At 45.2% G+C, this 25954-nt stretch overlaps 1 protein-coding gene across 1 annotated transcript in view; it reads left to right on the forward strand.

Moving 5' to 3' along the window:
• The window catches only part of FAM91A1 (family with sequence similarity 91 member A1), a 121744-nt gene that overhangs the window by 49230 nt on the left and 46560 nt on the right, over positions 1-25954 (forward strand). Inside the window, exons 7-12 of the mRNA XM_040354932.1 lie at positions 3066-3156; positions 6747-6809; positions 13233-13339; positions 16406-16444; positions 20579-20691; positions 24820-24938. Of these exons, the coding sequence (XP_040210866.1) occupies positions 3066-3156; positions 6747-6809; positions 13233-13339; positions 16406-16444; positions 20579-20691; positions 24820-24938 (532 nt within the window). The remainder of the gene's footprint in view (positions 1-3065; positions 3157-6746; positions 6810-13232; positions 13340-16405; positions 16445-20578; positions 20692-24819; positions 24939-25954) is intronic.

Consider the following 25954-nt stretch of genomic DNA (forward strand, 5'->3'; position numbering starts at 1 on the left):
GTGCGGAGACAGCGTAGCGCTATGCCACTGTGCAGGGACAGCGTAGCGCTATGCCACTGTGCGGAGACAGCGTAGCGCTATGCCACTGTGCGGAGACGCAGTGTAGTATTATGCTGCTGTTATTATTGTCTTATAGACCCCCAGATCCCTTAATTACCTGACACGTTACTATTGTGACAGCAATAAAAGTAAACACGTTTATTTTTATTTTTTTTAAAAAGGACTGTGTAGAAAAAAAAAAAAAAGTAAGGAAAAAATAATAATTTTTAAGCGCCCCATCCCTCTGTGCTCGCGCTCAGAAGCGAATGCATACGTAAGTCGCGGCTGCAAATGTAAACCGTGTTCAAACCACACGTGAGGTATCGCCGCGATCGTTAGAGCGGGAGCACTAGATCGCTTGTGTAACTCTAAACAGGTAACCGTTAAAAAAAAAAATTCATGCAAAGCTCATGGAGATTTTTAAGTACCGTAGTTTGCCGGTATTCCACGGGTGTGCGCAATTTTAAAGCAAGACATGTTTGTTATCTATTTACTCGACATAACATCATCTTTCACATTATACAAAAATATTGGCCCAACTTGAAAGACCGCTGCGCAAACGCGGTGTGACGTTAAATATTGCAACAACCGCCATTTTATTCTTGAGGGTCTCTGCTAAAAAAAATATATATATATATGTAATGTTTGGGGGTTCCAAGTAATTTTCTTTTCAAATGTTTTTTTATTGTATTTTTCAAAGATACACAATAAAGCACAAATAAGAGTCATAACAATACAACAGTTTCTTAGTCATACTATGTGTTCAACAGTGTGCCTGGGTAGGCTTCAAATTATCATTTTACTAAACAGTAACCATATAGGGCCTTAGTCCAGTTGGATAGTGGTCAGATGCTTAAACAAGTAACTAGCAATCCCTGTTTACCCCAACGGGATCATGCTGTAAACAAGGGATTATGGCTCATTATCTTATATTATTTAATAAAATCAAAATTAACATAAAGGGGTATCAAGGGAAGGAGGGGAGGGGAAGGTGAGTAGGAAGTTATCTTTTACATCCGGTCTAGTTTAGGAGTGTAGTCGTTCAGGAACACACTTAATAATTATTAAAATTCTTCAGAAAATTTGAGGCCCTAGGATGAGTAATCCATTCATTCCAATTTTTAATGAATTTACTTATGGTTCCTTTCCTATGTGCTAACATTAGCTCATAGTGAGCCTGAGTATTGAGTCTCTGGACAACATCAGATAAGTTAGGTGCTAAGGTAGATTTCCATAGTTTTGTTATGGTGAGTCTCGCTGCTGTAAGGAAGTTGGCAACTATAGTTCTAAATTGAGGAGGATAGACATCTAGATTTAAACCTAGTAGGGCTAATTCAGGTGTGAGTATTTTTAGATTACCAGTGAAGGATGCGATAAAGGAGGATACATTATTCCAGAAGCTAGATAAGGTTTTACAATCCCAGAGGGTATGTAACAAATTGCCAGTGTGGGATTCACATCTCCAGCATATGGGGGAGGAGCTAGGGAATATTTTGGATAGTCTGTAAGGGGTCAAATACCAGCGGTTTAGTATTTTCTGGGCGTTCTCCCAATGTTCTACACATGCAGAAGAAGAACTGTTAATATGGATGGCTTTTTGCCATTCTTCCCACGTAAAAGTTTGTGATAGATCCTTCTCCCATTTAATCATATTTAAAGTTTTGGTTTGAATTGGAAAAGATGTTTGGAAAAAATTCCAAGTAATTTTCTAGGAAAAAATACTGATTTTAACTTGTAAGCAACAAGTGTTAGAAAAGGGCTGGGTCTTTAAGTGGTTAAAGTGATTTGAGATTTTTGAGAGTAGAAGACATAAAGGGAGATAAAGATATTCATACATAACGCTTCAGCTTTGAAATTGCCCTTATAAACACAGTGGGCCGGATTCAGAAAGAAGATACAACGGCGTATCTCTGAGTCCGGCCGTCGTATCTATGCGCCTGATTCATAGAATCAGGTTACGCATAGATATGCCTAAGATCCGACAGGTGTAAGTGACTAAGGCTGCATTCACACCTAGGCGTAGGCGATTTGCGGGGTTTTGTACCGCGATTTGCCGCGACAAATTGCAGCGTTTTGTACCGTGATTTGCCGCGACCAAATGCGTCGTTTTTAACCATGTTTTTGTAGTGGTCATTGTCGGCTATGGGAAACGCTGAAGCCGCCCGATACGCGCGACAAAAAAGGGTCCGGGACTTGTTTCAGCTTCAGGCGTTCGGCGTGGAGATGTGAACCATCTCCATAGAGAACAATGTTATTTTTCCCCTCCAGCGTATTCTAGCGTCGCGCTTCAGGCGACAAAACGCCTAGGTGTGAATGCAGCCTTACACCGTCGGATCTTAGGCTGCAATTCCAGGCCGGCCGCTAGGTGGCGCTTCCATATCTTTTACGCGCCGAATATGCAAATGAGCAGTTACGCCGATTCAGAAATGAACGACCGCCCGGCGCTTTTTTTTTATGTCGTTTGCGTTCGGCTTTTTCCGGCAGAAAGTTACCCCTTGCTATAGATGGGGTAAGTGCGGCGTATACTATGTTAAGTATGGCCGTCGTTCCCGCGCCGAGTTTTGAATTTTTTACGTCGTTTGCGTAAGTCGTTCGCGAATACGGCCGGACGTAATTTACGTTAACGTCGAAACCAATGACGTCCTTGCGACGTCATTTGGAGCAATGCACGCTGGGAAAATTTGCGGACGGCGCATGCACTGTTCGATCGGCGCGGGGACGCGCCTGATTTAAATTGTACACGCCCCCTAGCCGCGGAATTTGAATTCCGCCGGGGGATTTACGATACGCCGCCGCAACTTTAGAGGCAAGTGCTTTCTGAATAAAGCACTTGCCTCAAAAAATTGCGCCGGCCTAACGTAAATCAGATAGGTTACGCGGATCTAAAGATCTGCTAACCTATCTGAATCTAGCCCAGTAAATTCTTCTTGCTCAAGAAAACATTGAGAATTATGGCTGCTCATCATGTATTTCTTCTTCCCCTTTATTGCAGATTTTACCCTGACTTATTTGCACTTTTTCTCTAGGTCTGTAGCACACCAGAGAAAAGAGCTATTGATAAGATCATTGACTCTGGGCCTCAGCTGGCTGGTTCTCTGGAGTATAACGTTGTTCATAGTAAGTATTGGCATCACAACTTCATACATCTTCTACAGCAGGGCTCAAAATGTCAAGTCCTAAGCTACTAGCCAGGCCTTAAGAGTTACTCCCCACCAGTTGCCCCGCCCAACCCCTATTCTGCCTCGCCACAAAACACGCCCTCAAAAATGTTCTCATAAAAAGACACTGTTAAATGTTTATGTAGAATTAAAGGGACACTAAAGGTTTGTTTTTTATTAGATCAATTGATTGCTGTAAGCTAGAGCATTTAAATATCACTTACCTCGTTTTTCCTTTTGACCTCCAAAATACAGTAATCCAGGTTTGAAAATGCCATTTCCTGTCTCTCCTCTTCTTGCTTTCCACCAGCATCTGAGCCGTTTTTCATGGTGGAAAGCAGAATGTGCTCACCCCCTCCCTATGACTACAGCCCTGCCTGAAGATGCTCTCTTATCCCTCACAGGCATGGAGGCTAAGCCTAATGGGAACTGTAGTTCCCATTAGGCCGTGATGTAGCAAGAATGAATGCGCACCGCAAACCAGGAAGTCAGTGAGAATAATGATTCAGGAGTGATGGAGGTGAATAAAACAGCTAGATTTCAACAGGTATCAAACTAGTTATAATGCAAAACATTACTTTTTACTTTATCAGCTACTGTCAGACTTTAATTTAAGAGGAAAATATTTTTGTCTTTACAACCCCTTTAAGTTACAAAAATAAATATTAACAACTTTATCAGTGCCCATCAATGCAGCCTCATCGGTACCCATCAATGCAGCCTATCAGTGCCCATCAATGCAGTCTTTTGGGAGCCGATTCTTCTCCCAGGAAACTTTGGGGAAGGAAGAGTAAAGCCAGCCAGATCACACAGAGAGAGGAGAATTCTGCTGTCAAAGTCCCGCCTCCTGGACCAGCTCCTATGGTAGACGTCACACTACTTCAATTTCCTGGTATTGGACCAGTGTGCTGTCTATCATAGGAGAGCCGGTCCAGGAGGCTTGACTTTGTTTAACCACTTAACGACCGCCGCACGACGATATACGTTGGCAGAATGGCACGGCTGGGCAGATGGACGTACCGGCATGTCCTTTACATCGCGTACGGGACCACGAGACCCGCAGACGCGATCGCCGCTGGGGTCCCACGATCGGTCCCCGGAAATGAAGAACGGGGAGAGCCGCGTGTAAACACGGCTTCCCCGTGCTTCACTGTGGCGACTGCATCGATCGTGTCATCCCCTTTATAGGGAGACACAATCGATGACGTCACTCCTACAGCCACACCCCCCTACAGTTGTAAACACACACTAGGTGAAACATAAGCCCTTCAGCGCCCCTTGTGGTTAACTCCCAAACTGCAACTGTCATTTCCACAATAAAGAATGAGCATTTTAAATGCATTTTTTGCTGTGAAAATGACAATGGTCCCAAAAATGGGTCAAAATTGTGCGAAGTGTCCGCCATAATGTCGTAGTCACGAAAAAAAAAACGCTGATCGCCTCCATTAGTAGTACAAAAAAAAAAATTAATAAAAATGCAATAAAACTATGCCCTTTTTTGTAAACGCTATACATTTTGCGCAAACCAATCGATAAACGCTTATTGCGATTTTTTTCACCAAAAATATGTAGAAGAATACGTATCGGCCTAAACTGAGGGAAATTTTTTTTTTATATATATTTTTGGGGGATATTTATTATAGCAAAAAGTAAAAAATATTGCATTTTTTTTTCAAAATTGTCGCTCTATTTTTGTTTATAGCACAAAAAAAATAAAAACCGCAGAGGTGATCAAATACCACCAAATGAAAGCTCTATTTGTGGGGAAAAAAGGACGCCAATTTTGTTTGGGAGCCACGTCGCACGACCGCGCAATTGTCAGTTAAAGCGACGCAGTCCCGAATCGCAAAAAGGGGCCTGGTCCTTTACCTGCATTTTGGTCCGGGGCTTAAGTTGTTAACAGCAGAGTTCCTCCCTCTGTGTAATCCGGCCAGCTCTCCTCTCCCTTTCCCACGGTTTCCTGGCCGATCGCTGGGGGGAGAATTGGCGCCCCCCCCCAATTTGGCTCCACACTCGGCCCTCAGCTAATTTCCACTCGCCAAATGCTAACAGGCGAGTGGAAATTTTGAGGGCTGTTCTACAGTATCCTCCTTATCTGAAGGCTAATGATGGCCACATACATTAAAGCCTGACCAGTGATTAAGAAGACCCCTTTCACACTGAGGCGCTTTTCAGGCGTTTTAGCGCTAAAAATGGCGCCTCTCATGCCTCCCCAGTATGTAAGCCCGAGTGCTTTTACACTGGGGCAGTGCACTTGCGGGACAGGAAAAAAAGTCCTTCAAGCAGCATCTTTGGGGCGGTTTGGGAGCGGTGTGTGCCGAGCGCTTTCAGTGTGAAAGTAGCCGAAAAGGCTTAAAGTGGTTCTAAAGCCTAAACATTTTTTACTTAATGCATTCTTTATATTAAAGTAAAACATTTTTAAGTTAACCAATTCAGCCCCGGAAGGATTAATCCTCTTCCTGACCGGGCCTTTTTTTGCGACGTGTCGCTTGAGCTGACAATTGCGCGGTCTTTGCTGTACCCAAACAAAATTTACGTCCTTTTTTCCCCGCAAATAGAGATTTCTTTTGGTGGTATTTGATCACCTCTGCGGTTTTTATTTTTTGCACTATAAACAAAAAAAGAGCAACAATTTTGAAAAAAACTCAATTTTTTACTTTTTGCTATAATAAATATCCCCAAATAAAAATAAAATAAAAAATTCTTCCTCATTTTAGGCCAATATGTATTATTCTGCAAGAAGCGTATATTGATTGGTTTGTGCAAAACGTATAGCGTCTACAAAATAGGGAATAGATTTACACCATTTTATTTATTTTTTTCACTACTAATGGTGGCGACCTGCGATTTTTATCAGGACTGCTACTTTGCGGTGGACAGACTTTTGGGACCAAGGACATTTATACAGCGCAGGGGAGCCATTCTGCCGGTTAATTACTTCCGGACCGCCCACCGCACATGCACTGCTGCAGGGCCTAAACTGAGGAAGACATTTTGTTTTGATTATATATATATAAATATATATAAAAGCAAAAAGTAAAAAATATTGCTTTCTTTTTTCAAAATTGTTGGTCTTTTTTTTGTTTATAGGGCAAAAAATAAAAACCGCAGAGGTGATCAAATACCACCAAAAGAAAGCTCTATTTGTGGGGAAAAAATGATGTTTGGGTACAGCGTTGCACGGCCGCGCAATTGTCAGTTAAAGCGAAGCAGTGCCATATCGCAAAAAATGCTCTGGTCTTTGGGGGCAATTCCTTCCAGGACTGCTCTGTAAAGGGGGCACTGTGGTATAAAGGGGTCTGCACTGGGAGAGGCACTCCAACTCATCCCAGTCTGCAGCTCCTCCCGCCCCCTGCCCTGCTGATAGGATGACATTGTCGGCCGGGTGGGTGGAGGAGCTGGGAGAGGGGACACAGGAATGGCCGCAAAGCAGGCGGTGAGTGGCGACTGCGGTCTGTGATAGCCCTGTGCTAAATCTGTCTTTTCTTTGAATTGTAGTCTGTACTCCCACTTATTTGGTGTTAACAAACATCATCCCATGTCTTTTAGGCCTTTATAATAAAGGATTCATATATCTTGATGTACCAATCTCGGATGACAGTTGTATAGCTGGTAAGTATCCAATTAAATCTTCCTCTACATGAATAATGTAATGCTCTTGCTGATATACAGTATAACCTTCTTCTATGGTCGATAATAAAGTAAATGGTCAAGTCATGCACATTTGGGAATGTTTAGGGTTAGTATAGATTGAGGTCAGGGCTCTGTGCAGGCTGGTTGAGTTCCTCCACACCTTACTCATCAATCCATGTATTTATGAAGCTGGCTTTGTACACGGGGCACGGTCATGCTAAAACAGAAAAGATTTTTGGCGGTAACCCAAGGGGCGCATATTTTGGCCAATAACGCAAGGTGTGCAGATTTTGGCCGATAACCCAAGGCACCAGATTTCTCCCCAGCTAACGGACAAGGCACACACACTTATTTTTTTCAAATATTTTTATTTAAACCACCAAAAAGGTGAGCCCAGGTCACCACAGGGGCGCATATTTTGGGCGGTAACCCAAGGGGCACAGATTTTGGGCGGTAACCCAAGGGGCGCAGATTTTGGTCATTGACCCAAGGGGCGCAGATTATGGGCGGTAACCCAAGGGGCGCAGATTATGGGCGGTAACCCAAGGGGCGCAGATTATGGGCGGTAACCCAAGGGGCGCAGATTATGGGCGGTAACCCAAGGGGCGCAGATTATGGGCGGTAACCCAAGGGGCGCAGATTATGGGCGGTAACCCAAGGGGCGCAGATTATGGGCGGTAACCCAAGGGGCGCAGATTTTGGCCGGTAACCCAAGGGGCGCAGATTTTGGCCGGTAACCCAAGGGGCGCAGATTTTGGCCGGTAACCCAAGGAGCGCAGATTTTGGCCGGTAACCCAAGGAGCGCAGATTTTGGCCGGTAACCCAAGGAGCGCAGATTTTGGCCGGTAACCCAAGGCGCGCAGATTTTGGCCGATAACCCAAGGCGCGCAGATTTTGGCCGATAACCCAAGGCGCGCAGATTTTGGCCGATAACCCAAGGCGCGCAGATTTTGGCCGATAACCCAAGGCGGCGCAGATTTTGGCCGATAACCCAAAGCGTGCAGATTTTGGCCGATAACCCAAGGCGCGCAGATTTTGGCCGATAACCCAAGGCGCGCAGATTTTGGCCGATAACCCAAGGCGCGCAGATTTTGGCCGATAACCCAAGGCGCGCAGATTTTGGCCGATAACCCAAGGCGCGCAGATTTTGGCCGATAACCCAAGGCGCGCAGATTTTGGCAGATAACCCAAGGCGCGCAGATTTTGGCCGATAACCCAAGGTGCGCCGATTTTGGTCGATAACCCAAGGTGCGCAGATTTTGGCCGATAACCAAAGGTGCGCAGATTTTGGCCGATAACACAAGGTGCGCAGATTTTGGCCGATAACCAAAGGTGCGCAGATTTTGGCAGATAACCCAAGGTGCGCAGATTTCGGCCGATAACCCAAGGTGCGCAGATTTTGGCCGGTAACCCAAGGCGCGCAGATTTTGCCCGGTAACCCAAGGCGCGCAGATTTTGGCCGATAACCCAAGGCGCGCAGATTTTGGCCGATAACCCAAGGTGCGCAGATTTTGGCCGATAACCCAAGGTGCGCAGATTTTGGCCGATAACCCAAGGTGCGCAGATTTTGGCCGATAACCCAAGGTGCGCAGATTTTGGCCGGTAACCCAAGGCGCGCAGATTTTGGGCGATAACCCAAGGCGCGCAGATTTTGGGCGATAACCCAAGGCGCGCAGATTTTGGCCGATAACCCAAGGCGCGCAGATTTTGGCCCATAACCCAAGGCGCGCAGATTTTGGCCCATAACCCAAGGCGCGCAGATTTTGGCCCATAACCCAAGGCGCCAGATTTCTCCCCAGCTAACTGACAAGACACACAAATATTTTTATTTAAACCACCAAAAAGGCGAGCCCAGGTCACCACAGGAACAGTATAAAACAAATACATGACATACATTACAGTTGCATAGGGATGAGGCAATGTATAGCAGAAGGTTTAGGGTGAACTATATGCAAGTGTCACTGTACATTCCATATGGGACTAAACAATGTAGCATAATCCCTACAGGATAAGTTACTTGTAGCAAGGCCCGGAATCACCTTCACTATTTTCCATTATCTCAAATGCACACACACACTTATATACTGCTTACTGTTCATTTCATCTTGTGTCCTAGTTCCATTATCTCCAAACTGTGGCCCTCCAGCTGTTGTAGAACTACACATCCCATGAGGCATTGTTAACACACTGACATTCACAGACATGACTAGGCATGATGGGAATTGTAGTTCCTGAACAACTGGAGGGCCGTAGTTTGGAGACTCCTCTGCTCTAGACTGTAAGCTTCTATAGGTCTGGCCTCTCTGTTCTTTTGTATCTTGTTTTTGCAGAATTATGTTTTCTTTGGTAAAATGTTGCTTGTCTGTATTTCTCATTTACTTTCCACAGCTCCATGGGAATTGATGGTGTAATATAATAATCTTTGTTACCTATTGTGGTCGTTTTAGTCGGGATGATAAAAGCAGGCCGATCTGCATTTTTGCCACCCACCTAAATCTTAACATTGCAGCTGGAATTGGTGGTACACAATTTAATATTTACAGGCAGCCCCAACTTTTTGAGGTCAAAGTGACCGCACTGCAACTGTAGGCCAAATGCTTGGCTTGTAGCTGCTGTGTGGAATTTAAATACAAAATCCCCCTTAACATTAAAAAAAAAAAAACAGGCATTCGGTAGGCAGCAGGATTTCCTCCAGTATGCTTGCCAGTCACTGCTCCACCACCCTCTAAAAAGCAATCTACTGTAGATTTATTTTCCGAACATTACAGAGACTGCTGCCAATGATGTGATACCTTAGAATGTTTTAACCACTTGCTGACCGCCCTATAGCACTTTTACTGCTACAGGGCGGTAGCTGTGCGCCTGATCATTGTATATTGGTGATTCCGGACTTCCGCCTGCAGGGGGCTCCTTATGCTTTGATAATTCACAGCAGAAGCCGATCTGCGGGTGGCAGGCACTTAATTCCCTCCAGACAATACACCGAGAACTGAGATATGACTATCTACAGTGCCTTGAAAAAGTATTCACGCCCCTTGAAATTTTCCACAATTTGTCATGGTACAACCAAAAATGTAAATGTATTTTATTGGGAAAAAGTCAAGGGGTATGAATACTTTTTGAAGGCAATGTAAACAAGACAAAGTTCTGTTCTGACGGGGGAGGGGGGTGGGAGGGAGATGGATTCTGTGTTCCTGCAAAGCAGGGACTAGAATAGATCTCTTTCCCTAGTGACAGCAGCACACAAAAACACTAACTAGGCACACAGTTAACCCCTCTGTCGCCCTAGATGTTTAACCCCTTCCCAGCCAGTGTGATTAGTACAGTGAATATGTTTAGCACTGATCACTGTATTAATGTCCCTGGTTCCTGCACAGTGTCAAAAGTGTCAGTTGGTGTCCAATTGCCTGCCGCAATATTGAAGTCTGGATATAAGTCGCATGTTGCCGCCATTACTAGTGTAAAAAAATTAAAAAAAAAACAAATTCCATAAACCCATCCCATAGTTTTGTAGACACCTTCACATTTGCTTAAACAAATCCATATACGCTTATTGGGTTTTGTTTTTTTACCAAAAGCATGCAGCAGAATTAATATTGGCCTAATTTTTTTTTTATTTATTAGAAATTCAATTATTTTTTTTGTTTTTTATTTTTTTATTAGATATGTTTTATAACAGAAAGTAAAACATATAAATTTTATTTCAAAATTGTTGGTCTTTTTTTGTTTTTGAAGCGCAAAAAATAAACACCTGCAGAGGTGACTTATACCACCAAAAGAAAGCTCTATTTGTGGGACAAAAAAAATGATTTTTTTATTTTTTGGGGTATAGTTTCGCACGACCTAGCAATTGTCAGTTAAAGTGACGTGGTGCCGTATCGTAAAAAATGGCCTGGTCATGATGGACATTTTCTTTAGGTTAAAGTGGTTGTAAACCCTTCACTTTCACTTTAGCTTATTCTAATCTATATATAACAGGCAGCTGATCGCTGCCTGTGAAATTTCACTTGCTCTGTACACAAGCTCGGTTTTCTTGGCGGTAAAAAGTCCACCGAGGGGAAAGCCGAAAACCCGACAGGAAAACTACCATGGAGCTTTGGCCGGGAATCCTGACCATGTGTATGCTCCATCGGCACTGCCTCACAGTGTTTCCCATAGGTAAGTAGTCGATCTGGCGGGGGAAAAAACGCCGGGAAAATGGACAGCAGGTTCTCTATTTTCCCGGCTGTTTTCTGACGGGAAAACTGTGAGGAAGCATACACACGTCCAGTTTTCCAGGCCAAAATCTCTCCTGACAGTTTTCCGAGGCTTAAAGCGGGGGTTCACCCTATTAATAAAAAAAATTTTTTTTTTTTCCTCTAGCATAAAATTTGGCATAGTAGCGCGAGCTACAGTATGCCTGTCTTTATTTTTTTCGCCCGGTACTCACTGTGCAATCGTAGAGACAAGATTCCGACTCCCCTCGGGGAATGGGCGTTCCAATGGAGAGGGAAGGTGATTGACGGCCGGCTCTGGCACGTCACGCTTCTCCGGAAATAGCCAAAATAGGACTTGGCGCTTCACGGCGCCTGCGCATAGTCTGTGCGCAGGCGCCGTATAGCGCCGTGAAGAGCCGAGACCTGTTACGGCTGTCTTCGGGGAGCGTGACGTGCCAGAGCCGGCCGTCAATCGCCTTCCCTCTCCATAGGAACGCCCATTTCCCGCGTGGAGTCGGAATCTTGTCTCTACGATTACACAGTGAGTACCGGGCTAAAAAAATAAAGACAGGCATACTGTAGCTCGCGCTACTTTGCCGAATTTTATGCTAAAATGTTGTCATGGAGGGTGAACCACCGCTTTAACTCTTTCTAGTTCATTATGTTAGATTTTAAATTTATTAATATTTATTATGTGATAAATGTTTCTGAATCATTGGTTTAAACATGGTAGCTTTTGAGGACAAGGTCAGTTATAGGACGACAGTACATCTGTTGTAGTGTAGACCACATCTATTCTTGAAGACATACGTCAATACAGTGGGTGGAGATGTTACTATAAAATACATAAGTGGGTGTTAACGTTCATCACCAACCTTCTATGGAGCTTAGCTTAGCTGTTAAACCTGTATAAGTATCCATGTGGTGTGCATAGTTAGGTAGGAAGCCTTAGGGTCACGACCCTACAGAGAAGATGGAGGTTGGAACAACCCAACCTGCTGGAAGGGACTCTATCCAGCAGAGAAGATGTACCATCTATTTCCTCCTTCTGTAACTTTCTGAAATGCCACCCTGCCATGATGTTTTACCAGCTGTAACAATGTAAGCATTAACTGTCTTGCTGTCATATCTTTGGAAGAATAAACATCGTATAATGAAGGAAACCTGAGTCTGTATTTTGGGAACAACGCCTGGAGAAGGAGAGTTTTGACATACCGCATGACATGTGCCAGAGGAAAATGTCCCCTCTGTGTTCTCTATCTATCTCTCCCTCCCCCCACATTTAACACATTATAATCTGTTCTGCAATCTGTAGTGACGTCAGCGGTGCTTGCGCAGTCCATAGCTTCTTTAACGGCACGTTTTGTGTGCCGTTTCACTATCCTCTGCATGCTCCCTCATTGAGAACGGCACAGATGCTGTGCTCTCCTTCTCTCATTCCTGGTTCTCCCCTTGTGACTATATAAGCCATGGGTCTTCAAACTACGGCCCTCCAGTTGTTCAGGAACTACAATTCCCATCATGCCTAGTCATGTCTGTGAATGTCAGTGTGTTACAATGCCTCATGGGATAAGTAGTTCTACAACAGCTGGAGGGCTGTAGTTTGAGGATCCCTGATATAAGACGTCGCACAAGGGGAGTGAACCATAGCAGCAGAGAGACTTCCATACATCAAGTTTGGCTTAGACGTGATCGCGCATGCGCGGGATTTAGACCGTGAAGGAAAGGAAGGGCGGAAATGACGTCCTTACAAGAGCTAGCAATCACTAGTAAAGATGGCGCGGCCGATACCCAGAAGAGAATTTTTACAAAAGCTAAAAAAGGTATTTGAAAACCTTGTTTTAGTTACCTTTCAATGTATTGTTGGATCGTAATATTTATAAAGATGTGAAAAAAGTACAGGGTTTACTTCCTCTTTAAGTGGTTAAAGTGGAACTATGTTCGCCTTCACTCCAGCGCTGCGATGTCCCGGAGCCCCCTGCCGTTGTCATCTTCCCAAAGTTGCATCGCAGCTGCACTTTATTCATGTGATCGGGCACCATTGCCAGCAGTGTTGATGTTTTTGTCAGTGTGATGCAGGCCTAAGGAACTTGGACACAGCTTGTGGTTTTTTAGTTATTGGTTTTTGAGAAATTAGAATATTTATTTTAATTGAAACGCCAAGTGTCTCCTTCAGAATAATAACTCGGAGATGATGTCTTTTCAGTGCCTCCCCTTGAAGGGTTTGTGATGAACCGGCTGCAAGGAGACTATTTTGAAACTCTTCTTTATAAGATATTTGTGTCTATTGATGAACATACTAATGTGGCAGAGGTAAGGTGACTCTACTATTTTCATTTTTAAAATGCATAGTACTAAACCCCAAGTGTTTTTTTTTTTTTTTTACCCTAATGCATTCCCAGCAAATGATAAAAAACACAACATTACATTCTACAAATGGCAAAGCAGGGGGCGCTGTATTACCATAAATGCATATAACATAAAGTGAAAAAAATATATCATTAAATGAATATGTTCCAAACCAGTGCAGTGACTGTCAGCCACCCAATAAGATGAATGGTTACCAGTTAGACAACAAAATATTCACATGCATATATCAAAACCAATAAGTCAGTTGGGAAAATAGCAGTGAATTGGTAAAGTGTCCATATGTGTATAATGGATAAAAAAGTGTTGATAGTGCTCAAATTCCTTCAATTCGCGCTGTGCGAGGACAGGGAGGATTCCCACCTTCCTGATGACGTTATAGACGAAACGTACGTCGAGGCGGTACCTGGGCACGCACAGCATCTACTTCCGGTCCCACTGGTTTCTCTGACGCCAGAGGTGGAGCGCACGCTAGCTTCCCCAGCGAGGACCCATCTCTATTCGACCAAAGCCGTACAGCCTCAGTGCCGGGACGTGGACACCAACCCAAGTAAGGAGCCACTCGGCACTGTGTGTTTTTATATATTTTATTAAATGATATCATGCTATGGCGTTTTTTTTTTCTTCTTTTACCACGCTCAATGACGCTTAGTCAAGCTGAACTAAAGGAACATAAGGGAATCCATTTGCCACAGTCTGTCCATTGTGACACTAAGCTTTATTTGACCTTTTTTCTAACGAAAAAGGTCAACAACATCTGGTAAGGTGCCATCCTTATATGCACTATTGTGGTGTTTTCCAATTGGTGAAGGTGGGAATCCTCCCTGTCCTCGCACAACGCGAACTGAAGGAATTTAAGCACTATCAACACTTTTTATCCATTATACACATATGGACACTGCATTTATGGTAATACAGCGCCCCCTGCTTTGCTATTTGTACATTCTTTCAGTTAACTGAATTTTGGGGAGCAGCTCATGAATTAAATTTATTCACTTTATTATATTTTTTTTTTCTACACATTTGGCACAAGATCCCTACCTACAATTACATTTTATGATCCTTTAACACGGGATTGCCCGTGTATGGACTCCGCTCTGCTCAGCAGGGATCGATCTGCCAATCCCCACTGAGCAGGCGGATGACAGGTCCGTCCCTGCATGCACTATTTTTGGTGCGATTTGAGCCCATTGTGATCTTTTTTTGGCACTTTCAAATGCAAATTGAACTGCGGGCTTACAGCTAAATATACAGATGAAAGGCATACAGTGGAACCTCGGATTACGAGCATAATCCGTTCTAGGAGAATGCTCGTAATCCAAAGTACTCGCATTTTAAAGCAAGTTTCCCCAAGTCAATGGAAACGAAAATAATTTGTCCTGCGTTGACTTCAATGGCATGCAATACTGCATGCAGCCGGGGGGGGGGGGGGGCGCCGGAGAGCCTCAAACAGCCAAAAAAGGCCCGAGGACACCTCGGCTGACCTCGGAAAGACTTTGTTCCCGAGATTTGCAGAGGTCAGCCAGGCTGTCCTTGGGCCTCTCTGTGCATTTACAAACGTCATCCGGCGCCCCCCACCTCAGGCCAAACGCGGTACTGCACACTGCTTTGACCTGAATCGTGCTCATTTTGCGAGACAACACTCGCAAACCGAGTTACGATTTTTAAAAATACAGTGCTTTTGTATTGTGAAACGCTTGTTAACCGCGTTACTCGCAATCCAAGGTTCCACTGTATTTGGGAACTGTTTAACCTGACAAAGGATTTTTGTTTCTGGCCATCCAGACCTGAGACTTGCACAGTTCTGCCACACAGCTCAGTCTGGGCAAGGCAGGGCACATGGTTTTTCTCTGCTGCAGTTAAGTGACACTTGCAGGTCTTGCCCCTGACACTCGTCTGTGACTGGACCATGAAAGGAGAAGCAGCAGGCTGATGTCTCTTTGCCACTTTTCCCTTTTCTCTAATCTGCGTGTCCCTTGTTGGCATGTGAACATTGCTGTACAACCAATTAGCTACCTGTGCTGCCACTCCCTCCCCTAGTATGAGTTCTGCTGTACAGGAATTGCAAGAGGCTGGTACCAGTTCAAATTCAGGTATTGAATACAGAGCTGCATACAGAGTTGTAAACCCCCAAGGTTTTTCACCTTAATGCATTCTATGCATTAAGGTGAAAAACCTTCGGTGAGGTGTAGTGGGTAGCACTCTCGCCTAGCAGTAAAAAGGGTTGCTGGTTCGAATCCCGACCACGACACTACCTGCCTGGAGTTTGCATGTTCTCCCTGTGCCTAAATGGGTTTCCTCCGGGTACTCCGGTCTCCTCACACACTACAAAGACATGCTGGTAGGATAATTGGCTTCTGCCTAAATCGGCCCTTTTATATGAATGTGAGTTGGGGACCTTAGATTGTAAGCTCCTTGAGGGTAGGGACTGATGTGAATGTACAATGTATATGTAAAGCGCTGCGTAAATTGACTGCGCTATAGAAGTACCTAAATAATAATAATGCAGAAGCCCCCAAGAGCCCCCCTTTAACTTACTTGAACCCGGTCTTTCCAGCGACGGGGATGAGCACACCACCTCTAGCCAGTGTCTCGGGCCCTGATTGGATAGATTTATAGCAGTGCAGCCATTGGCTCCCGCTGCGGTCAATCAAATCCAATGACGTGGGGGCGGGGCCAAGTCCTGCTGTCTCTGTCAATAGACGCAGCAGCAGGACACGGGAGCGCGCCCACACGAGTGCCCCGAGGGGGGGGAGCCCTCTCTGTGGGGAACGAGCGAAGAGGAGGAGCGCCGCTGAGGGACCCCAGAAGAGGAGGATCGGGGCCACTCTGTGAAAAACCAACTGCACAACGGAGGGAAGTATGATGTGTTTTGTTTCTTTTAAATGGACCTTTACATATCCTTTAATGTGTGTCCTTTATATCTGCCTGGTCTTCGGCTTTAAATAATATGCAGCCTTCTGTATTCATATTAGCGCCTTTTTTAATTGCACGTTCTGCTTTGTTTTCTAGCTTGCAAATGTCCTGGAGATTGACCTGTCTCTTGTAAAGGTAATTATTTTATTTAACAAAATATAAGTCCCACTAACTTTGCCTGTTGTCTTCGTCCAAACACAGTTTGTAGAATGAACTCTTAAGAAATCTAAGCCTTCTAAGCATACTAGCAACACATTTCTGTAACCGTTGGGGCTTTTTCTCTAGGCGATTCTTATAATAATTGTGTCCAGTAAGCGGGTCGGTCGCTGGATTCATTTATTTAATTGACTCGCTAACGGCTCATTTTCAGAAAGGAGTGTGTGTTTGAATAGACTTGATACAAAAGTGCCATAGCATCTACCCTCTAGACCAGCCATTCTCGAATAGGTTTCTACGGAACCCCAGGGAACCGTCAGAGATTGCTAGGGGTTCCTTGAGATGTGGCTGACTGACCTCTTATCTGATGGTGTCTCCATAATTGGTGAGCCATCAGCATGACACCAATAATCTTTTTTTAGCTGTCTGTAAGGGTGGTATTCTGACAACAACTGCAAGGGCGGCATTTTTTCATCTATCCCCCCCCCCCCCCTATTTTCAGGACACCAAAAGGGGATTGCTTTTAACATTCTGATTCTCCTCTCGCTAGATGATTAAAAATGTGCTTGTTTAGTCAGTGGACGCAATAATAATCCACCAGCCTTGGTCTTAGTGAATACAATATTAACCCCTCAGCATTGGTGTCAGTACACGCAGTAATAACCCCCAGCATTGGTGTCAGTGCAAGCAGTAATAACCCCCAGCATTGGTGTCAGTACATGCAGCAATAACCCCCAGCATTGGTGTTAGTGCATGCAGTAATGACCCCCAGCATTGGTGTTACTAGGCACAATAATAACCCCCAGCATTGGTGTCAGTACACGCAGTAATAACCCCTCATTTTTGTTGTCAGTACAGGCAGCAATAACCCCCAGCATTGGTGTCAGTGCATGCAGTAATAACCCCCAGCATTGGTGTCAGTACACGCAGTAAAAACCCCCACTATTGGTGTCAGTACACGCAGTAATAACCCCCAGCATTGGTGTCAGTACATGCAGTAATAACCCCCAGCATTGGTGTCAGTACACGCAGTAATAACCCCCAGCATTGGTGTCAGTACACGCAGTAAAAACCCCCACTATTGGTGTCAGTACACGCAGTAAAAACCCCCACTATTGGTGTCAGTACACGCAGTAATAACCCCCAGCATTGGTTTTAGTGCATGCAGTAATGACCCCCAGCATTGGTGTTAGTGCATGCAGTAATGACCCCCAGCATTGGTGTTACTAGGCACAATAATAACCCCCAGCATTGGTGTCAGTACACGCAGTAATAACCCCTCATTTTTGTTGTCAGTACAGGCAGCAATAACCCCCAGCATTGGTGTCAGTGCATGCAGTAATAACCCCCAGCATTGGTGTCAGTACACGCAGTAAAAAACCCCAGCATTGGTGTCAGTGCATGCACTAATAACCCCCAGCATTGGTGTCGGTGCATGCAGTAATAACCCCAGCATTGGTGTCAGTGCATGCACTAATAACCCCCAGCATTGGTGTCAGTGCATGCACTAATAACCCCCAGCATTGGTGTCGGTGCACGCAGTAATAACCCCCAGCATTGGTGTCAGTACATGCAGTAATAACCCCCAGCATTGGTGTTAGACTAGTGCATGCAGTAATGACCCCCAGCATTGGTGTTACTAGGCACAATAATAACCCCCAGCATTGGTGTCAGTACACGCAGTAATAACACCTCATTTTTGTTGTCAGTACAGGCAGAAATAACCCCCAGCATTGGTGTCAGTGCATGCAGTAATAACCCCCAGCATTGGTGTTACTGGGCACAATAATAACCCCTATCATTGGTATCCGTGGATGCAAAAAAAAAACAACCCCTCAGCATTGGTGTCAGTGCTATTAACACATACGCCCCCCCCCCCCCTTCACACTAGTGCTCGGTAAATACTGTACATTGTGCATCCCCCTAATTGCTTGACAGTGATCTCTTCCCACATTGGTGGTCAGTGACAGTGAAATTGAAACCCCAGCATTGGTGATCACTTCCCTGATCACATCCTCCAATGGCATGTTTTTCTTGTGTTCTTATTCAAGTATATTACCTTTTTACTGTAGGCAATGTTTGAATATCCAATGCACTTACACTTTATGCAATACACTTTAATATGGCTTTTACCCCGGCGCTCCCATCCTGGCTCCTAAAAGCTGTGCTACCGTGTTTCCCCAAAAATAAGACCTACCCTGAAAATAAGACCTAGTATTATTTTCCAGGAGGGCTGCAATATAAACCCTACCCCGAAAATAAGCCCTAGTTAACCACTTCAATACCCGCCCATTGTCATTTGACGTCCACAGATGGGATCTCCCATCCTGGGTGGACGTCAAATGACGTCCTGGGCTTTGCGGGTGAATATCTGAATGATGCCTGCAGCCAGAGGCATCATCCAGATATCCTTTTGTTCTGCCGGCGATTCTGCGCAGCATAAGAGCGATCATAGCGGCGGTTCCGCCGCTTGATCGTTCTTACAGGCGGCGGGAGGGGACATCCCCCCCTCCCGCCACCATCTGGTGCTTCTCCGGGCTCTCCCGTGCCATCAGGGGCCCGGAGAAAGAATCGTCCGGCGCTCGCAGGAAGCATAGAGATGACTGGTGACCAGATGGTCACCAGTCATCTCTATGACCGTCGGAGGACCCGGGCGCGATGTGATGACGTCACGCCCGGGTCCCCGTAAGTAAACAAAGCCGCGATTGCGGCTAGTAAGCAACAGTATTCATGAGATCTGTGAATTTTTTTTCACCGATCTCATGGTTTCCAGCCTGGAGGAGAGATGTGGGGTCTTATTGACCCCGCATCTCTCCATAAAGTGGACCTGTCACACACATTCCTATTACAAGGGATGTTTACATTCCTTGTAATAGAAATAAAAGTAAAAAAAAAAAAAAAAAATTAGAAAAGAAGTGTAAAAAAGAAAAAAATAAGTAAAAAAATAAATAAAAGAATAAAAAATAAAATTAAAACGCCCCTGCCCCCGGTAGCTCGCGCGCAGTAGCGAACGCACACGTAAGTCCCGCCGACATATGTGAACGCCGTTTAAACCACATATGTGAGGTATCGCCACGTGCGTTAGAGTGCCAGCAACAAATCTAGAACTAGATCTCCTCTGTAAATCTAAACTGGTAACCTGTAAAAAAAAATTAAAGCGTTGCCTATGGAGATTTTTAAGTACCGAAGTTTGGCGCCATTCAATGAGTATGCGCAATTTTAAAGCGTGACATGTTAGATTATGTTACACCGAGTAAATAGATACCTATCACATTATACAAAGAAATTGGGCTAACTTTACTGTTTTGTTATTTTTTTAATTCATGAAACAATTTTTTTCCAAAAAAAGGGCGTTTGAAAAATTATTGTGCGAATACCGTGCAAGATAAAACGTTGCAATGACCGTCGTTTTATTCCCTAGGGTATCTGCTAAAAAAACATATATAATATTTGGGGGTTCTGCGTAATTTTCTAGCAAAAGAATAATGATTTTTACATGTAGGAGAGAAGTGCCAGAATAGGCCCGGTATTGAGGTGTGTATAAAAGCCCGGTATTGAAGTGGTTAAAAATGCTTGTAAAATCCTATAATCCACTCTATTACAGTAGTATATAATGTACGATGTGTGTGTTTCTGTAATATAATTGCGGGGAAGAGAGATCCGGCGGGTAACAGAAGCGCAGAGCGGTGCTATAACAAATGTATTTGGCACAATTATATTACAGAAACACACACATTGTACATTATATACTACTGTAATAAAGTGGATTATAGGATTGTACAAGCATTTAAACTCAGTTCACACTGGGGATTCCTGGCAGGGAGGGAGAGGGGGAGAGAAAACAGCACATTACATGGTAAGACCTACCTTGAAAATAAGCCCTACTGTGTCTTTTGTTGGCATAATTAATATAAGACCCGGGCTTATTTTCGGGGAAACACGGTAGCTGCATGGTAGATGAGGCTTGTGCTGTATCAGACACAGTAGGGTTCCTGCCCTGAACTAGCGCCACTTCCAGAGCAAGAAGGCCGCCTGATATCTGTTCTGAGCAGATCCCTTTACAACTGTCCGAATTCTCCAGAGTAAAACAGATACTGTTTTTTTTGTTTCTAGAACGCCGTCTCCATGTATTGCCGGTTGGGGTTCGCCCTTAAAAAGGGGCAAGTGATAAATGTGGATCTGCTGCACCCATCCTGGAGGATTTTCCCATCTGTAAATAGACTGAAGTAACTATTGTTATATTTATCTTTCACTTCATATGAACTGTCTCCCTCTCTCTGTTTCTATGCATTTCATTTCTGAAGGGACATAGGTAGAACAAAAAATTAAAATGTATAAACGGCAGGGATACCTGACCTGCAGGCACCTAGGCAGGGACGCCTGACCTGCAGGCACCTAGGCAGGGACGCCTGACCTGCGGGCACCTAGGCAGGGACGCCTGACCTGCGGGCACCTAGGCAGGGACGCCTGACCTGCAGGCACCTAGGCAGGGACGCCTGACCTGCGGGCACCTAGGCAGGGACGCCTGACCTGCAGGCACCTAGGCAGGGACGCCCGACCTGCAGGCACCTAGGCAGGGACGCCCGACCTGCAGGCACCTAGGCAGGGACGCCCGACCTGCAGGCACCTAGGCAGGGACGCCCGACCTGCAGGCACCTAGGCAGGGACGCCCGACCTGCAGGCACCTAGGCAGGGACGCCCGACCTGCAGGCACCTAGGCAGGGACGCCCGACCTGCAGGCACCTAGGCAGGGACGCCCGACCTGCAGGCACCTAGGCAGGGACGCCCGACCTGCAGGCACCTAGGCAGGGACGCCTGACCTGCAGGCACCTAGGCATGCCTTCTGTTAACCACTTCAGCTCCGGAAGGTGTACCCCTTTCATGACCAGGCCATTTTTTGCGATACAGCAAACTGAACATGTGCAGAGTGCCCCCAAGGCTATTTTTTATGCAGAGATGGATTGGGGACTGTGGAAGAAGAGGAGGATCAGGGAAGACGGGATCACACAGCCTTTTTACACAATGTGCAGTATTAACCCCTTAGGTTCCACAGTGAGTATGCCTTAACGCATATACAGACCGATTTTACTGTTGTGGGTTTAGTAATACTTTAAAGTGAAAAATCTGCTCAAACAAATCATATTACAAATGTCTGTGGTGCCTAAAAATATTTTTTGTAATTCTATATGTTTTTTAAAATCTGGAGATGGGTCATAGCTACATACTAGACACACGGCCTCAACTTAGGCCTGATTTTGAGCAAAGAGCCACCTATTTGCTAAACTAAATTTCTCCCCAGCTATTCCAGCAGTTCAGTGCCAGAACCTCAATTGGCAGTAGAGACTCTAAAGTTGGACATAGATAGATTGAATCTCGGCCCGTTCAGCAGGGACTGTCCGAGATTCAATCTATGGGCCTGTCAGGTTTTTTCTTTCGATCCCTGCTGGCAGCTATAGCTGCTGGCAGTGATCATTGTGTTCTGCTAGCAGGGAAGGCTCCCCGCCAGGAGAACACCATAGTGCTGCAGGAAGAATTCCCCTATCAATACTGTTGATGGGGGAACCAATCAATTTTTTCTTTCCTGCGTTCCATTGTATAATGTACATTCTGCTTAAGGCTGGCCATGGATGATGCATTTTTCTTTTTTAACCACTTAAGACCTGGACCAAAATGCAGCTAAAGGACCCGGCCAGGTTTTGCGATTCGGCACTGCGTCTCTTTAACAGACAATTGCACGGTCGTGCGACGTGGCTCCCAAACAAAATTGGCGTCCACAAATAGAGCTTTCTTTTGGTGGTATTTGATCACCTCTGCGGTTTTTATTTTTTGCGCTATAAACAAAAATAGAGCGACAATTTCGAAAAAAATGCAATATTTTTTACTTTTTGCTATAATAAATATCCCCCAAAAATATATATATAAAAAAAAATGTTTTCCTCAGTTTAGGCCGATACGTATTCTTCTACCTATTTTTGGTAAAAAAAATCGCAATAAGCGTTTATCGGTTGGTTTGCGCAAAATTTATAGCGTTTACAAAATAGGGAATAGTTTTATGGCATTTTTTTTTTTTTTTTACTACTAATGGCGGCGATCAGCGATTTTTTTTTTTGTGACTGCGACATTATGGCGGACACTTCGCACAATTTGGACACATTTTTGGGACCATTGTCATTTTCACAGCAAAAAGTGCTATAAAAATGCATGGTTTATTGTGAAAATGACAGTTGCAGTTTGGGAGTTAACCACAAGGGGGCGCTGATGGGGTTAAGTGTGACCTCATGTGTGTTTACAACTGTAGGGGGGTGTGGCTGTAGGTGTGACGTCATCGATTTTGTATCCCTATAAAAGGGAACACTCGATCGATGATGCCGCTACAGTGAAGAACGGGGAAGCTGTGTTTACACACGGCTCTCCCCGTTCTTCAGCTCCGGGGACCGATCGCGGGACTCCAGCGGCGATCGGGTCCGCGGGTCCCGCGGTCACGGAGCTTCGGACCGGGCGCGCCCGCGACCCACAGTTGGACATTAGCACAGCACGTACCTGTACGTGCATGTGCCCAGCAGTGCCATTCTGCCGTCGTAAATGTTCAGGAGGCGGTCCTTAAGTGGTTAATCAGCCACACAACCTAGGCGGATAGAGGAATCCTTCTCGCTGAGACATTTGTTTTCCGACTGCGGGGGCTCTCTGCTGTCAGAATACAGCAGTTGCGGTCGTTGATCCGTAAAAAAGATTCCAACAAGCGCATTCGATAGTCAATCATTCGATCGACTTTTGTGGAACGGGAGCAGTCGCACATGGATTGAAATTCGGCTGGACCCTGCTGAACCAGCCGCATTATGATCATCTATGGCCAGCTTTACATTGTATTGGTGAATGGTAGGGCTCTGGGAGAGATGGTGCCTGCCACCAAGTTTATGTATCACTATGGGTACTTGCAGACAATATAACGTGTTGGTACTAGAGAAGTGTCATTTGCTTGAACACCCTTGATGGATCAGACAGGTTCACTTGAAATCAAGGCATTGGATCATTGGTAGAATTGCTCTGGGCTGCTCTTCAATGCAAGACTGATCTTATTTTGCACATGTTATTAAACTGACACCGTGGAGTTGATTTACTAAAGGCAAATAGTGCAGTGCAGTGCAGTTGCTCCAGAGCAGGGGTAGGCAACCTTCGAGAGATGGAGATCTCCTTGAGGCCGGGTTCACACCTATGTGAATTGAGTGTGGCTTAAACCGCATCCAATTCGCATAACATTATAAAATACATTGATTTCAATGAGGCTGGTTCACATATGTGCGATGCATTCGCACTGCGCATTGCCGGAAAAACGAAATAAAAAACCCAGTAAGACTGACCTTTTTTTTTTACTCAGAGCAAAAATAAGTATTACAAGAGAGTGCAGGATTTAGAAATGCATTATGCAGAGAATGCAGGGTCCACCAGTGCATTACGCTCAGGATGCAGAGATCGAGAGTGCGTTATGCTCGGGGGGGGGGGGGGGATGTTTTGATGTAAAGGGTGGTAGAGGACACTGCAATGGGGGTGACCCTGCCCATAACCGTGTCCTATGCACCCTTTACATCAACCCCCCCCCACACACACAGTGGTGTCTTCTGCCCCCCTTTCCCCTATGGCAGCAACGCCCCTTCAATCCTCTCGCATAGAACCGTGTCCTACCACAGCGGAGTCCGGGAGGCAGCACAGTTCTGGGCAGAGGGGGTGGGAGCTGGCACAAGGACTTTTCATATTGGCAAGCTGATGATTGGTTGCTTAGGACCACCCTGTGTGCTAGCAACCAATCACCAGCAGTTTAACATATGTTTTTTGGCCAGCTCATCCTCCCGCCCTCCATCCTGAGCTGTGCTTCCTTCTGGTCGCCGCTGTTCACTGATCACAGCCGCGGCGGAGGAGGATGGAGGCAGGAGGGGGAGAGAGACTCCGGGACATAGATGGCGTGGCACAGCCATGGAGGAGGCCTTTTAGGGGAGACCAGGATCGGCACACATAGAAGTCGGGGGTCGGAGGCCCAGGAACCTGTTTGCGGTCCACCTGTCGCCTGCCGGCGGTCAACAGGTAAACTGCGATCGATGGGTTGCCGACCCCGCCCCGCTCCAGAGCTTAGTAAATGACGGGAAGATCTGCTTACTTATCATCCAATCATGTGCAAGCAAAAATTCTTTGGGGTTTTCTTTTTTAGTTTCCTTGCACGTGAAGTGAAGCTTCATTTTATTTACTAAGATCTGGAGCAACTGCACATGCAGAGTGCACAGTCTATTTGCTGTTAGTAAATCCACCCCCAATGTCTGTTCACTGAGCTCAGAACTACAGCGTGTGCACTTTATAATTCACAGAAGCACTTTAGACCCTCAGAAGATGCTTTTGTCCTGGGATAGTACAGAGAGTAAAAGTCCTGTACAAGATCTGGCATCTTCAGCCACAGATACGGATACCGCCAGCCAGGAGGACCAAGGTAAGAAGGCCCATTGTTTATTACAGTTTATGAATGAGAACCTAAGACAGGGTTTGACAAATTTTCTTGGAATCTAGGAGCCAGCTAAAAAAGTTAGGAGCCAGAAAACGCGCCCCGTCCCGACGAGCTTGCGCGCAGAAGCGAACACATACGTGAGCAGCGCCCGCATATGTAAACGGTGTTCAAATCACACATGTGAGGTATCGCCGCGATTGGTAGAGCGAGAGCAATAATTCTAGCCCTAGACCTCCTCTGTAACTCAAAACATGCAACCTGTAGATTTTTTTAAACGTCGCTGATGAAGATTTTAAAGGGTAAAAGTTTGTCGGCATTCCACGAGCGGACGCAATTTTGAAGCGTGACATGTTGGGTATGAATTTACTCGGCGTAACATTATCTTTCATAATATTTTAAAAAATGGGGATAACTTTACTGTTGTCTTATTTTTTAATTAAAAAAACTGTAATTTTTTCCCAAAAAAGTGCGCTTGTAAGACCGCTGCACAAATACGGCGTGACAGAAAGTATTGCAATGATCTCCATTTTATTCTCTAGGGTGTTAGGATAAAAAATATATATAATGTTTGGGGGTTCTAATTAGAGGGAAGAAGATGGCAGTGAAAATAGTGAAAAATGACATTAGAATTGCTGTTTAACTTGTAATGCTTAACTTGTAATACCAACGGCCACCACCAGATGGCGCCAGCTCACATCTGGTGGTAATAACTTGTAATACCAACGGCTCACCACCAGATGGCGCCAGCTCACAACAAAAAAGTCGCCACCTTCGCCCACCTTCCAAGCCAAGTCGCCAGGACGCTATTTCTAGTCGCCATGACGACCTGGCGACCGGGATTTATCGAGCCCTGACCTAAGATACCATATACAAACAGAAATGTGTCACTGAGAACAACCAATCAGTTTCTTCCATCATTTTTTCAGTTTTTTTTTTGTTTAATAAAACTGTCGGCTCCATATGGTGCCAATGTACTAAACATCCAAAGTTAGTACAGCGAT

The sequence above is a fragment of the Rana temporaria genome, chromosome 5, assembly GCF_905171775.1.
Source record: "Rana temporaria chromosome 5, aRanTem1.1, whole genome shotgun sequence".
NCBI lineage: Eukaryota > Metazoa > Chordata > Amphibia > Anura > Ranidae > Rana > Rana temporaria.